At 34.7% G+C, this 16,168-nt stretch overlaps 1 protein-coding gene across 3 annotated transcripts in view; it reads right to left on the bottom strand.

Annotated features, from left to right (window-relative positions):
• FAM126B (family with sequence similarity 126, member B) overlaps positions 1–16,168 on the bottom strand; it is a 56,202-nt gene that overhangs the window by 18,209 nt on the left and 21,825 nt on the right. For all 3 annotated transcript variants that reach the window (XM_012728583.1, XM_012728579.1, XM_012728581.1), the window contains exons 4-8: positions 15,104–15,179; positions 13,872–13,973; positions 8,877–9,056; positions 4,868–4,948; positions 3,540–3,655 (exon numbers count right to left, since the gene is read on the bottom strand). In XM_012728583.1, coding sequence (XP_012584037.1) covers positions 3,540–3,655; positions 4,868–4,948; positions 8,877–9,056; positions 13,872–13,973; positions 15,104–15,154 — 530 coding nt within the window. In that variant the 5' untranslated portion in view covers positions 15,155–15,179. The remainder of the gene's footprint in view (positions 1–3,539; positions 3,656–4,867; positions 4,949–8,876; positions 9,057–13,871; positions 13,974–15,103; positions 15,180–16,168) is intronic.

Genomic DNA, 16,168 nt, shown 5'->3' with positions numbered 1-16,168 from the left:
AGTGGTTCCTAAATCTGGACATCACAGTTATTTCAGGACTTTCTGGAAAATAAATACCTTCTAGTGTCTCATCTTAGAATGGTCCAGTTAGAATCTATCCCAGAGAAATTATACTTCTCAAAAGCTTCCCATAGATGGAAAAAAGTATATCGAAACCCTTTGCACTAATTTTACAACATATTTTTGTGGTCTAAAATGAGTTTAAGACGAAAAGTTAAAAATAAGTTGAAAGACTTAACTTGGAAGCAGTCATATTTTTAGATCCCTTCTCTTTCTCTGTGCCACTAGGTTTACTGAAAATTTATTTTCTGAAAGGATAAAAACAAAACAAGCATGATAACCTATGAGGTTTATACCTATGTAAAGCTATTCTACATGGACGGGAGTGGACTGAGGAGAGGCATAAGTTAAACTAGTACTGCTGCAGCAATCAGGTCAATATAGTGGCCAAACCTACTGTCCCTTCCAAAGGCAGAAAAGTTTGGGTGTAATATAGGGAGAGAGGGAATAATGGTGGGCTCTCCCTGGAGGTGCAACGGGTTAAAGCACAGCACTATAAAGCTATCACAGCCACTGCAGCACTAGATTGATCCCCAGCCAGGGAGGTGACTCACATGGCATGGCAGAACTCTTCTGACCTGCGTACTGCTCCCCTCAGCAGTGTATTTCAGTCCATCTGCCTGTTCTACTCCCTACTCTGCTCCCTCTGTACCTCTGGCATGTACCCCAGTTTTGTATGCATGCAAAAGTAAATCTTTAAAAAAAATGGTAGGTGGCATAAAGTATTTAATAAATGGGTTATGCACTGAGAAAAATTCAATTAGTACATTGCTACCCAGGAGAGGTTCAGTGCAAGAAATGGTTCATTTATATCAGATCCCAGTAAGGTGAAGTCATACATTGGTGAGCTCACTATTACTTTTAGAATTTGGTAAGGTCAAATGGAAGCCTGCACACTTAAAAGGTACTGGGCTGTGGTCCTCCCTGTTGGCGCAGCGGGTTAAAGCGCTGCACTGAGAAGCTAAAAAGCCACTTCCGCATGAGTTCAATTCCCGCCTGCCCCGGAGGAGACCACATGGCGTGGCAGACCTCTCCTGGCCCGCCCGCTGCTCCCCTCAGCAGTGTACTTCGTTGATCTACCTGTTCTGCTCCCCACTCTGTCTCTGGTGAAGCTTCTCACCACCTCTGGGCCTCTGGCCTGTACCCCAGTTCTGTATGTACAAATAAATAAATCTTTAAAAAAAAAAAAAAAAAGGTACTGGGCTGAGCAATATTTGGTCATACAATATAATATGGGCTAGAATAACAGTCAGTAACAGACTGGGATTCTAGTAGTGCCAGAATCTTTGACTCTACTTCCTCAGGTTATATCTACTGCCATTCTATGACACAGTATTATATTGACAGAGTTGCTGGTATTGTTATAATACTAATATTGGTGCATCCAGATGTATTGGTAAAATGAGTAAAGCCTCCTTTGGGTGAATACTAATAGAAAATGACTGAACTGGGGAAATAACTGGATTTAGCTAAATTATCACTATTTTTATGTAAATAGTTCTGCCTAAGTTTATCATAAAGTACAGCAGATCAGGAAATAATAGGGTAAACTGGGATAGAAAAGTGTAATCGATTTGGCAGAAAAGTAAAAAAAAAATGTATGTGATAACTTGATAGAAGAAATCAGCTATTTCTTCAAACTATACTGGCTCCTTCAAATGTTAAGCATATTCACAATGATTACATCACTCTCTGTATCACAAAGATGCTATATACTAATTATCGATGCCCAGATACACATGACTATTTCCTTTAAAAGAGCCTTGGCTAGAGGCCAGTATATGACCTGCTTTGGTAAGGAATATTGTCTTGCCATATGAAAAAAATGTTCAACCTTATTTATTATGAAAGCAAATCAGAACAACAATCAGCTGTCACTCATATCTGTAAGAATGGTCCATTTCAAAAAGAGTATGAACAAGAAGTACTGGTGAGGATGTAGAGAAAAAAGACATATTCACTCAGCATTGGTGGGAATGTGAACTGGTGTATTTTCATCTATGGAAAATGGTATGGTGATTTGTTAAAAACTAGAAATGGAAACCTCATATGATTCAGCAGTGCTACTTCTAAATATTTACCTGAAGAACATAAAAACACCAGTATGGACAGATTTATGGACCCTTATATTCACAGAGGCATTATTTACAACAGCTAAGATATGGAATCAATCTAAATGACCACAGATAAATGACTGATAAAGAAGTTGTAGTCTATATTTGAGGTAATTATGCTACATGAAATAGGTCAGAAAGTGAAAGAATTACCACATGGTTCACTCATTTGTGCAAAGAAATAATCAAAGAAAACAAATTGGCAAAACATAACAACAACAACTTTTAGACTATGAAAAATATGGTGGTAATGGGGGTAGGAGACATCTGACAAGGGTGAGGGGAATGGGACTCGCTATTGGTTCAGTGGCAGTAGTGAGTGAATGAAACATGTAGACATGTTGAGATCCTTAATATGCACTGTTACATAAACAAGTGGTAAGCTGAACAATAAAAATTTCAAAATTAATTTTTAAAAGGCAATGGTTAAAAAAAGAATATGGTCATGCACTTAAAAGATCTGATTTGCCTCCCTGATAGGAAGCAACCTATGTCATAGTCCAATAGGAGTGTCTTTAAGGTGCAAGCTGGTGACCACAATAGTATGGGGCTGGCACCATCTGAAACCCTCCTGGTGGGGCAGGCAATACCAGAATGAATCACCTATGTGATCTAGGGTAGGGGTTTCGAGTCATTACGTGGAGGCTGAGATTAACCATGTGGGCAAGCTAACATAATGAAGTACAGTTAAAAACTCAACACTGTCACACAATGACACTGGAAGTATAATGAACCCTGATGCTGTAGATGAGGACAAGTTTTATTTGGAACCATCACAGACTTTACCTAAGAGTCTCTTCTTTTAACTGATTTTAAGTTATCATACATCAAACTGTAACTCAACTCTGAGTATAACAGCTTTCACTCAGTGAATTCTGTAATTTCTTCTAACTAATTATCAAATCTAAGCATGGGTTTGGACCCCTTCAAAAATACAGTTGACATCAAAAGTGAGGGCAGTATTGGCAACTATGCATTCAAATTTTGTAGTTTGTCTAACTTTGGATCCTACTATTAATCCTATTGATTAATAAAAAAAGCAAGGCACAGAGAGTAAGACAACTACCTGAGAGGGCCAGTTTCTGAGCTGTAGTATTAGAATACAAAAGCTGGTGTGGCTGACTCCATGTCCACATTTATAGTTTTCACATTGCTTTATATAAGATGATCATAACATAGTACCAAGCAAAAGATGGACTGAGTATTTATTTCACTGTCATGAAGTATTTCACTAGTATGCCATACTTAGTTTTTGGCCTCTTTTCATACCAAACTTGAACCAAGTAATTACAGTTAACTATTAACCATAAACTAACCATTATTAATATATATATATATATATATATATATAGTTTTGACTATTACCGGTTTTGTGCAGTGAATGTTTCCCTCTGAGGATGAAGATCACTATAAACAACCCTGATAAGATCATGCTGACACAAGGCCCCTTCTGTCAAAGCCATGGATCCAATTGTTGAGGGCTATAAGAATAAGATAAAATCTGAGACTCTGTGTCTCTAAAATGAAGTAAAAATCTGTAACATATAAGAGCATTAGGTTTTGTTTCAAAAAAGCAGTTTATAGGCTTTCCCTTTCAGAACATTTTCTGTTTTTCAATTATATTTATAATACAAGTAAAACTAAAAATACACTACTTTATTCTTTTAAAGATTTCAGAATGAGTCTATACCTAGGTTATAGAATAAGAAAACTTATTGTAAAAAGACTAAAGATTACATCAATTTTAATTTGTATTGCAGAACACTGGATAAAACTGTTTAAAATTATGTAACAGACAATACTGAAGAGTATTAATCAAATCTCTTTAATGAGAATTACATGTTTCTAAAGTAAAAAGAATCATCTATTCCAAAATGTTTCACTATTCTCTATCTTATTTTATAACATAACTAAAACTTACTCAGAAATATCTCTGCTAAAATGGCTGGCTATATAGGAGGCATTCTATCTGTAGTACAAAATATTAAGTGGGAATTAATTTAAAACAACAACAACAACAACAACAACAACTATCTGCATAGAGCTATGAGACTACAAGGTACTGTTTGTTGACGAGAAAATGGAATACAATCTTTTAGACTAGCTTAAAGATTTTTTTGAATATACAAACATATGCAGTAAAGATCCTAAACAGCATTAGTTTGATACAGAATGAATTTCCTTAAACAGAGATGGAAAAAGAGTCAAACTCAGCATGAATTATTGTTACATTATTCAACCAAATAAATATAAGCAAAAAATCAGAGATGCAAAGTTACTGAATAGCTAGAATGTACTTTCAAAGCAAATAAAACAATGAGTGTTAATATTGTTCTACTAAAGTCTTTTTCTAAAAAAAAATAAAAACAACACATGATTTTGAATTAATATGGAAGATGTTAAAATAGTAAAGAATATTTTGAATGTCATAAAAGACTAATAATAAAAGAGACTAATAATAGAAGTGATACTGGTGGAAGAAAGGAAAAAACTATGTAAGAACTAAAAGAAAATTCCCAGTAATACTCTATGCCTCTCTTGACAACAACTCAGCTTTTCAATAACAACAAACACCTACTTTAAAGAAGCAAATAAGTAAAGACATATTAGGAATATTCATCTCTGATTAAGAATTTACTTATTTCATACTCAAAATAATTTTAAAAATAATTCTACCTCCCCCCTCTACTTACCTCATGGTATATTGAAGGCTTGGATAAGGAAGGGATAGTGAAAGATAGAACTTTATTGTTTCCATCTTTATCAGCAATTTCCTACAATTAAAAAGACATAATGAAATAATCACAGGACTATATTATAAAAAATGGTAATTATTTTTTAAATTCACCAAATGTATAATTGGCAAGAATGATAGAAATGAGGAAGAATTTTAGAAATAGTAATATGTTAAAAAAAAAAAGTATGAACTTTTCTAACTATTAGCAACTCTCATTCACTGAGAGATAATGAGTGTAATACTATACAATAGTAAAGACATGAAGCAGGCACACAAATCAATTTTCATGCTAGACTTCCATACAGGACATTATATGCAATTAGACCCTTTAGCAGGAACATTGCTAAATTAGACAGATTAATTAGAGATCTTAGCCAAAGTGATTTATGTTTATTAAAATAAGAAAATAAACTGTTCTAACACAGATTCTAATCTGGAGTAAACAGAATTCCTACAGTTGAATAAACTAATAACCTAAAATAAGCTACATATTAACATAGTGTTAATCCCAAAATAAAGTTCATATAAACCATAAGAACATTTTAATTTTTTTATTACAAAAGTTTATTTTTACATCATTTTGTACATTTTTTTTCCATCTCAATTGTAATCCCCGCGGGTTTCCCATCACCAAGTCACCCATGTGCCATCACCATAATCCCGTGCATTTCTCTCCCCCCACCCCGTTTTTGATCCCATTCCCCACTCCACCCCCACAAAATGTCTCTGGTATATGGTTGAAGAACATTTTAATTTTTAAAAGCACTTCCCCTTTCAATAAGGAAAACAACATTATCCTTTATTTATCCAATTTCCAACACCTCAAATCTTCCATAGGTAGCTAGTAAGCCTCCCCTATGGCTGCCTACAGTTAGAAGGGTAAATGTTCCTGTAGCTCTCCTTTTCTCCACTACCTTATTTTATTTTATTTTTTAATATTTTATTTATTTATGCAAACAGAAATGGGGTCCAAGTCAGAGGTACAGAGCTGGCGAGAGGATTCACCCAAGACAGAGTACAGAGCAGAACAGGCAGATCAACAAAATACACTGCTGAAGAGAACAGCCAGTGAGACAGGAAAGGTCTGCTACACCAGGTGGATCACCTCTGGGGAGGGGATACAACTTACAATGAAGCAGCCACAGCTTGGCTTAGCTTAGCTTCCAGTGTAGCACTCTAACCTGCTGGCCACCAGGGAGGGCCTCCACTACCTTAATTTTAGTCTACGTTTCTATTACAGCTCATATTAGTACCCCTAATTAAGTTAAAATCCACAGAGAGAAGATTGTCCTTAGTAGAAAATAGGTGGTCAAATTGACATTAAGTAATTCCATAGCTTAAAGGCAAAAAACATCACCACCAAAATAACCGAAAACTTCCTAAAGGGCTCATTTCTGAGTCTAATCTGTCATAGTGTCCATTAAATGTGAACAATAGTCATATCTCTAATTGTGGTAAGGAATTGGGCATAAAAATTCCCTAGAGAGATCATTTAATTTCTCTGTAGTCTTGTTACTACCACATAGGAGAGACATTGTATCTCAGAGAAAGTTTATGCAAAGCTGAAAGAATTTTAAGTCAGGGAAATAAACTTTTTAATTTTTATTCTTAACATTTGAAACAAGTCAAATACTTCTGACTAATTTTTGTGTTTATCTGTGGAGAAAGGTGTTCTAAAATTTGTTCAAACCAAGGGCAATATAAACTCCCAGTGGAGCTATGAAGAAGAATCAAGAAGTATTAAAGAAGGTAAGAAAGGAGAGATACATAAATAAAAGATACCCAGTGTGTAAGAACAATTGAAAACCATAGAGGAGAGAGAACATGACGTCAAGGGAATTGAAGCCTGTGGTTACATTTCTGACATAAATTTTGTTTTTCTTTTTTTTTATAGCACACTTTTTTTGAGGTATCAAAAGGTAATTAAAGCATAACAACAAATACTAGCAAGAATTTATCAAGCATTCCACTACAAAATATTTTCCTTGATTTGTCACACTAATAACTTTTATTACATTAGACAAAGTAATAAAAATTTACTACATAATGTTAAATATAATCTAAAATATTAAACTCAATTGTTAAATCAACAAAAATTTATAATGGCTAAGCTAAGCACTACCGGAGATATAGTAATTTAAGAAACAAATTTCCTGTTTTAAAAGAAAAAGCAGCAGGCCTCCCTGGTTGTGCAGGGGTTAAAGTCTCAGCACCATCAAGCTATTACTACCTACTTCAACAGGAGCTCAATCCCTGGCCAGGGAGGTCTGACCCATATGGCACAACAGACCTCTCCTTCTTACCTGCTGCTCCCCTCAGCAGTGTATTTCAGAAGATCCTCTTGTTCTGCTGCCTACTCTGTCTCTGGGGAACCGTCTCACTGCCCCCCCTTGCACCTCTGGCCTACACCCTGGTTCTTGTATGCATAAATGAATATTTTTTAAAATACATAAGAAACAAAGAAAAGAAAAAGAAGGGCTTCCCTGATGGCTCAAGGAGTTGTCTCAGTGCTATGAAGCGACTGGCAGCCACTGCAGCATGAGTTTGATCCCCAGCCAGGGAGGTGACCCACATGGAATAACAGACCTCTCCTGACCTGCCCGCTGTTCCCTTCAGCAGTGTATTTCAGTACATCTATCTGTTCTGCTCTCCACTCTGTCTCTAGTGAATCCTCTAAACCGCCCTGCACCTCTGGCCTGCACCCCAGTTCTTGCATGCATAAATAAATAATTCTTTTTTTAAAAAAAGGATTTCTAGTGATTTTTTTGTTTATTTTATAAGTTTATTTTTACATCATTTTGTACATTTTTTTTTCCATCTCAATTGTAATCCCTGCGGGTTTCCCATCACCAAATCACCCGTGTGCCATCACCATAATCCCGTGCACTCACTCCCCCCCACCCCCGTTTTTTGATTCCATTCCCCACTCCACCCCCGCAAAATGTCTCTGGTATATGGTTGTTCATTATTTTTGTTATTTTCGTGCCTGGTCCATTATACTCCTGCTATGAGTGAAAAAAAATATGGATGCTTCACGAATTTGTGTGTCATGCTAATCTTCTCTGTATTGTTCCAATTTTAGTATATGTGCTGCCGAAGGGAGCACTCTAGTGATTTTTTTAAGGGTGTTCACTTAAGCCCTGGTTCAAAAGAACATATATTTACTGTTGATACTCCCTATTTTGTGAGACACTTTATTAACTGTTATCTACAAATATAACTTCATTATGTGGAGTACTTGTCTATGAGTATTGATACACAAAATTTAAGACTTCAAAAGAAGGAATTTCAATTCCAGTGTCCTAAACTAGGCACCATGATGGAAAAACAAACAGCAATGATGTTGAAGGTACTTAAGAACTAAGAAGAGAGGTTCATAAATAATATGGTACCAAAACACCAAATTATTATTAAGAATAAATTTTTAAATATGCAGAACACTCATAAATTTGGTCAAACTCATTTGAAGACATTTCATAAAATGTTAACAGTGCTATCAATTATGATTTCACCTACTTTATAAAGTGCATTATAAGCATTACTTTCTAACTAAGCACCTGTGTATTCAATTAATTCAAGTAAACTATTTAGCACACAATTCAATTATTTTTCCCCTACATATTTGTTTTTTTAAAGATTTATTTTAGCATACAAGAGCTGGGGTACAGACCAGAAATGCAGGGGGTAAGAGGATTCACTGAAACAGAGTGGGGGCAGAACAAGCAGATCTACTGAAATACACTGCTGAGGGTAGTAGCAGGCAAAACAGGAGAAGTCTGCTGTGCCATGTGGGTCACCGCCTTGCCGGGGATCGAACTTGTGCTGCAGTGACTGCAGAGAGCTTCACACTGCTTCTTCTTGACCTCTTGCCCCACCAGGGAGGGCTCCCCTCCACACAAACATTCTTTAAGCATTGTTTCACAGAACTTAATACTTAAAATTTCCCAAATTCATTTTTGACTTACCAAATTATAAATTCCTAACAGAAGTGCTTCAATGCAACCATTACTCTGTCTGTCTCGACTAACTGTAAGCCGTAAATAAACCCACATCAATTCTGGCAAGAATTGCAGTGTGAACCTCTTAAGTCGAACTTCCGAGCTACGATAAAGCTCAAACAGCTGGTGGCAGACAGGTTCCAGCAGCTAAAAGGAAAATAAAATGCATTTGTTATTTCCATTCTTTTGGTTTTAACAGTATTTGCTAAAGTCAAAATACTTGTATAATATTCTAAATTTTCATTAGTAATTTCTGCATGCTTGAATCAATGCGATCAACAGCTTAGTCTCTATGTAGAGACTACACATTAAAATGACTAGTCTACTAACTATAAGAAGTACTTTGTACCCATATAATACCAATATATTTTTTAATACACTGTATTATTCATTTTATTAAATAATTAGTTCTTGAACCAATGTACTAAACTTATATTTAGTGAATTCCCTTTCTGTTCTTACCAACCTTAACTACCCACCATTTTTAAAAGTTTCTATCTGAAGGAAACAATTTCAAATGATCTTACTGAACATAAGCTTTAAATCTCCATTCAGAAAATGATGTAAAGAAATTACATACCACTCATAAAGGAATTTTTGTACTACATAATATTTGGGCACTTAAAATGCAAACTACTATTTTTAAAACATATAGGTAAAACAAATAAATTATTTTTTAAGACTACCTTAAATTCTACTAATTATATTTTAAAGATTTTGAAAAGGAAGTAAAAAATGCTTTTTCAGTGTTTAACAGGATAATTTTTCATATGGTACCTCACAGTATAACTTAGGGGTAACTTCTTGAACTTCAAAACTGAAAATAATGAGCAGTTAAAATAAACTTATTTCCTCACTATTCTCTAAATATGTACTGCCAACTTAGAGTAGTCTTGTTGGAATACTGCAGGGTATGAAAAACTGCAGTGATTTTAAAGTGCAGATAAAACACTGACAGGAAACTATAAAATAACATTTAAATTAAAAATGACCACTACCTTTAAAAAATGAATAATTTTGTATTTAATATGCTTACCTTTATCCTGGTTAAAATGTGCACATACATTTAAAAATCTGCTCTAATATCGCTATATATGTCTATAATAATCTAACACTCTAAAATAGTCATCACTTTGAAAAACATAAATTGTAAGTTAATAAATCCTATATTGGCTGTATAGTGAATATATTTGATGAGTTAAGCCCTTAGTCTAGTAACTATTAAACCCTTTATGTGAAATCATTATTATAGAATGTTGTTATCTTTTTAAAAAAATTCTAACTCTCCCCTTATACTAAAGTCTAGAGTAGTGAAGACAATTTGTCCAAGGTCACAGAAGCTAGTGGTGAAGGAAGACACTAGAAGTCTCCTGACACAAATCTGCTGTTCTATTATGCTACATTCTTATGCTAGAATGGAGGTGGGGTAAAGGTGATGAGTATTTACTTACATTTATTCCATGGAGTACCAATAATGAAGTAATAAACTTTTAAAAGTAGTCAACTGCTGACAACTTTTTAAAGTACTGAAACTATTGAGCTTTTTGAGGGGAATTAAAGGTTGTTGCTCTCATAAATTAATTTGCTAAAAACATATCTATGTTCCAAATCTACCTTTTCCCTTTGGTAAAAGTCTCCAAAACTGTGTTTATGTTATAAAGACCAAGTTATCTTCTATTACTCAGCAGCCAGAATACATAGGCATGCAGGAAATTGTTTCAATTAAGCATAGCAAAGAAAAACAGTTACAATTAGTGCTCTGTGTTTTTTTTTTGTTGTTGTTGTTTTAAGATGAGGTTATAGGAATGCCTGGCAATCCAGTAACTTTTAGTCTCACAGCAAGCTCAGACTGTTAAAAACTCACAAATGCTATCTGTTAAGGTTTTAATTCTAAGCATTGATAACATACCATTAGGTTCTCAATTCCTCAATATCATAAGTGATTCTAACCACCTCTAAGTGGCACTATCACTCACAGTAAAAATGTTAAAAATTAATACCCTATTGTTTAAAAAAACAGTTTAAGAATAACTGACACATTTCCCAAATTTAGAGGTAATAACTATGAAGAGATAATCAATCTGACAAACAAACTGAAGGTAATTCAATTTGAGTGGGTTGAAGGAGGAAAGTGAGGTGAAGAAAAGAGGACAAGAGACAAAGGCTGCAAAAAAAATCCTCTTAAATGTGTCTGGAAGGTGGTCAAAGAAATGAGATAAATAATAAAACAGGAGGCAAATCAAAGAAGACATTTAAAAAATGGGATTTTTTTCATCATCCATTAATCAGGGAAGAAAAATATCAATGAAGGAAGAGAGGTTAATTATTAATCGTTTTTAAAATGGCTAGAGAAGACGGAACTCAGGCCTAAGTAGAAGAGATGAACTTTGACACATTCTGGGACTCTTCAGCCAACACATAATAATGATAGATTTGAATGGGAAAATAACAGAATTTCCAATTATGTTTGTATTTAATGATATAGAAAGTAAACTCAGAATGAGAAGGAAGAGGCTAAGAGGAAGTTGAAAGTGTAAAATGAATCATGGGGGCCTCCCTGGTGGCACAACAGGTTAAAGAGTAGCACTACGAAGCTACCCACAGTCACTGCATTATGAGTTCAATTCCCGGCCAGGGAGCTGACCCACGTGGCACAGCAGACATCTCCTGTCTTGCTGGCTGCTCCCCTCAGCAGTATATTACAATGAATATTCCTGTTCTGCAGTCCACTCTGTCTCTGGTGAATCCTCTCATCCTCTGCACCTCTGGCCTGCACCCCAATTCTTGTATACATAAGTAAATAAAACAAATCTTTAAAATGAACCTTGGAACAGTATAATAAGGATCTAAGAAAGACCACAAGTTTTGTTTACATGCCCATCTGAGATCTGAGAAAGTCAACAAAATTGTATTTTTTTCAGACATGTTTAGGCACTCATGTAGGCATAAAGTAAATGGATGGCTGGGTTTTAACCTGTACAAGATTTTGCCAGAGAATATGAACAGAGATAATAAGAGGAAAAAGAGCTATAATTGCTTGTAAGGATGGACCGTGAAAATTTATCTGGGAGAAGAAGTGAGACATTTTAGGTAGAAGTGTTGAATGCCGCAACAACAACAACAACAAAAAATGACAAGGGTTTATTGGATGAAGTCCCCTTAAAGCTGAAAATTGCTAGTGACTAAGGGTTACAGAAGGAGAAAAATAAAGCAATCTATTGTTCTGGAGATTAAAATTTAAGTTATAATATAGTTAGCCAAGATATAGAATATTAGAGTTCTAGGAAATATACCTCCTTAAAGCGAAATTTAGATTGTCAAAGTTTCAATTATTATATACTCATGTGACAATCTTCTCAAACAAGTCTTGTTAATGAACTAAGACTAAAGGGCCCTCCTTCTAGGGTAAGGTCCAGAATTGCTTTGAGATTCTAGTGTAAACACATGGATATTACTTTATCACCTGACAGAAGAAAGGATGCAAATGCTAATTTATTTTGGCAACTGACTGATTATAAATTGAATGTTGGGTCTTGAGCCTGGATCTTTCAAGGTGTTATTTTTCTATCTAGCCATGACAAGGCCTCACACATTAATATTATGAAATATAAAAATATAAAGTACCTGACTAACTTAATGCCAAAGCTTCCAAAGTACTTAGGGGGGGAAAGCAATATTTTTTTATACACTCATGAATCTTAATAAAAATGATAACATTTTTAATCTTGTTTTGTATATCAATTGTCCTGTAAGCAGCATTTATTAAGTGTTCATTATATACATGATCAAATACTAGATTCTAGGTAAGTAACAAATATATTCTATAACCTCTGCCCATGAAGAGCTTACAATCTAACAAGAAAGCATAAAACAATTTTAATAAGCAAAGCTTAAATGTTACAACAGTGCAGAATGAGGGGTAGGAAATACATTCATTATTGAAAAAGAATTTTGAAAACTGCTGACCAAGAAGGATATGCATTCATGTATATTACCACACCTAAAGTTATAAAACATTCATAAATACAGAGCAAGAGAACAAGCAGCAAATGAATCCCACAATTGCTGCTAATAGCAACTGATGCAAGCCTACCAGTGCCAATCCAAGTTTAGGAGAAAGGGAAGGAAGAGGTCAATAAGCAAGCTTTTAGTGATAGGACAAAAATGAAGATGCACTGTAAGTTAAGCTGCTGGTCAGGAGATGATTACCTGAACTTCTTCAACTCACTCCTGCACACAGCAGAGGCACTCTTGGAGGCTGTATCTGGGAAGATAAGATGCTACTTTCCTGTGTGTTCCTTTCATTTTCATTTTAAAGCATACATGAATCCACTGGTGAGAGACTATATGTCATTCTATTGTGTTAATGGAAAAATACTGTGTGTATTTTATATAAATTAACATAGATTCAACAGCTGCATTATTTTTCTTTTCCTATCACAAAGTTGAATAACAGGAAATTTTTATTCTAAGTTTACTGGTGTTGACTATTTAGACCAAAATACCTAAAAAGTTTCCCTCATCATTTTCAAGCTTAAATTTAATAGCAACATCATTTTATGTTACCAGTTTGAGTTCACTGATTGGTTCTATATTGTCAACAAAGAATTGCAAATAATACTTAAGTAAATCTCAATCAGTGGCTTCCAAAAAAAGGAGATATTCCAGAACTGGAAACAGAGCAAAGTTTCAAATTACAGAAATAATCTACTCAATTCAATAATCAACACATACTGTCCTCAAGAGGAAAAAATTTGGTGAAAACATTAAAAACTATGGAGAGGGCATGGGGGAAGCCAAAGCAACTATCAGAATGAAAAACAGCAAGAAGCAAGTTTCCTAGTTCCATGAAAAGGATTGAAAAAAAAAAGAGGAGGGAAAACTACAAAAGTTACATATATATATTTGGTACACACAATTCATTTCACTAGGTCAAAATTTTTTTCTTATAAACTTTCTTACCTCATTGTTAGAATCTTGAATAACTTTATAGAGGGCTGGTACCAGTGATTTTTTCCGGTGTAAAGTCGCTGCATAATTGGTGATCTGAGTGTCAGGTAATGCCTAAATGAAACATTGAAATAAAACAATCAGTAACTTTATTTTCTACCAGTTCATCTTGAAAAGATTTATTAATAGAGTCAACTAAGAAAAGTAAAAATTAGTATAAGAAATAACCATGGGAGGTTAACCTAGCAAGTCAGGTTAGGATTCTTTATTACACAATTGGTAATTATGAAAAATTATTAGAAATCATAGCAAGATTTGCTGAAATGAGCAAACTAATCGAGTCGACAAAAAATAATACAGAATATATTTGAATTCTTGCATATTATTTTTATGACATATTTACTTCCATAATGTCCACAAATTATATAGGCTTCATTCAAATCAGTATTTGATTTTCTTTTTAAAGATTTTATTTATTCATCCATACAGAACTGGGGTATGGGCCAGAGGTGCAGAGGTGGTGAGAGGATTCACCAGAGACAGAGTGGGGAGCAGAACAGGCAGATCGATGAAGTACACTGCTGAGGGGAGCAGCAGGCGAGACAGGAGAGGTCTGCTGTGCCCTGTGGTCACCTCCAAGGCCAAGGATCGAACCCATACTGAAGCAGCTCACTTGCAGTGCTGCACTTTAACCTGCTGCACTACCAGGGAGGGCCCAGTATTTGATTTTTAATTGCAAAAATAAAAACATAACACACAAATTCCATTTTTGTGCTTATTAAAAATTTGAGGTTCCCCTCTTACTGAATGTACTTTATATATAATGGGTCTTCTAGTGGCAGAAAGGTTAAAGTCTTAGCACTATTAAGCTATCACCAGTCACTGCAGCATAAGTTCAATCCCTGGCCAGGGAGCTAACCCACATGGCATAGCAGATCTCTCCGGTATCACCTCAGTGGTATATCTCAGTTCATCTGCCTGTTCTATCCTTACTCTGTCTTTGGTGCTGCCTCTCACCCCCACACCTCTGGCCTACACCCCTTACATACATACATACAAAAAAAATCCTTTAAAAAATGATAAAAAAACAAAATTTGTACATACCTCCCTCAATCTTAACAACTATTCATTTAACATAAAGTTCTTCTTGCTCTTATTCACATTGTCTTTTTAAAGAGTTTGATTATAAGAATATGTTACTGATACAGAACCATAAATACATTCTTATCCTCAATCCAATTTACCTTGAATTCTGACAACCATTCTTCCACAACACCACGTTCAGATCCCAGCATCTTCTACTTTCTATTCTTTTTTCCTCTGAAAGAAAAAAAAAAATAACTTGAAGATAGCTCTACATACAGAAACTGCCACTGGTAAATGATATGTGAATTTCACTAAAGGAAAAATGCATCTAGTACATTTTTAAGATAAATCTCAATTTAAAACAATTATTTTTCAGAACTTGCATCTATGAGTTCCATATTTAGTAAGATTGAGATTTATTTTCCTAAAACTTTTATATTCCCCCCAGCAACTATACTTCAAAGTACCCAAAACAAGTTTGCTGCATGAAATCAAACCTCATATTATAAAGGACAAATGTACAGTCTATACCTAGAATTTTTACCAAACATGAAACTAGAGTAAGTTATAACCACAGAACAAACCATGTGACAGACTGTAAATAATGAAGTTAGAAAACCTACATACCAAAGGTCATATAAGCAACAAAATGACTATAAGTGCCTATATAATAAGCCAAATAAAGCCTATGAAAAAGGTAAATTTCTAAAGGGAAAAATAACCATCTTAAAAAACCAAGTTGTATAGCATGTAAACTGTAGCTCAAACTATTATGTAAAATGTAAAAAATTGACATAACAAACACACACAACAATGAAGTGTTTGCCTTTAAGGGAAGAGTTACTGAGAATATTCTACTTATATAATTTTGAATTATAAAAAATAAAATACTGATGAATTAGTTTTTCAGCATGTAGTGAAATTTTATTTATTTTTTAAATATTATAGTAGTTTATTTTTACATCATTTTGTGCCTTTTTCCATCTCAGTTGTAATACCCGTGGGCTTCCCATCACCAAATCACCCATGTGCCATCACCATAGTCCAGTACACTTCCCCCTCAGCCCCATTTTTTTTTAATAACAGTTTATTTTTACATCATTTTGTACACTTTTTTTCCCATCTCAATTGTAATCCCCGTGTGTGGGTTTCTTTCCCATCACCAAGTCACCCGTGTGCCATCACCATAATCCTGTGCACTTCCCTCCCCACCCTCCCACCCC

This window comes from Condylura cristata, unplaced genomic scaffold (assembly GCF_000260355.1).
Source record: "Condylura cristata isolate star-nosed mole 26May11 unplaced genomic scaffold, ConCri1.0 scaffold00002, whole genome shotgun sequence".
Lineage (NCBI taxonomy): Eukaryota > Metazoa > Chordata > Mammalia > Eulipotyphla > Talpidae > Condylura > Condylura cristata.
The sequence above is the reverse complement of the archived record's forward strand: the minus strand, read 5'-3'. Positions and strand labels throughout refer to the sequence as shown.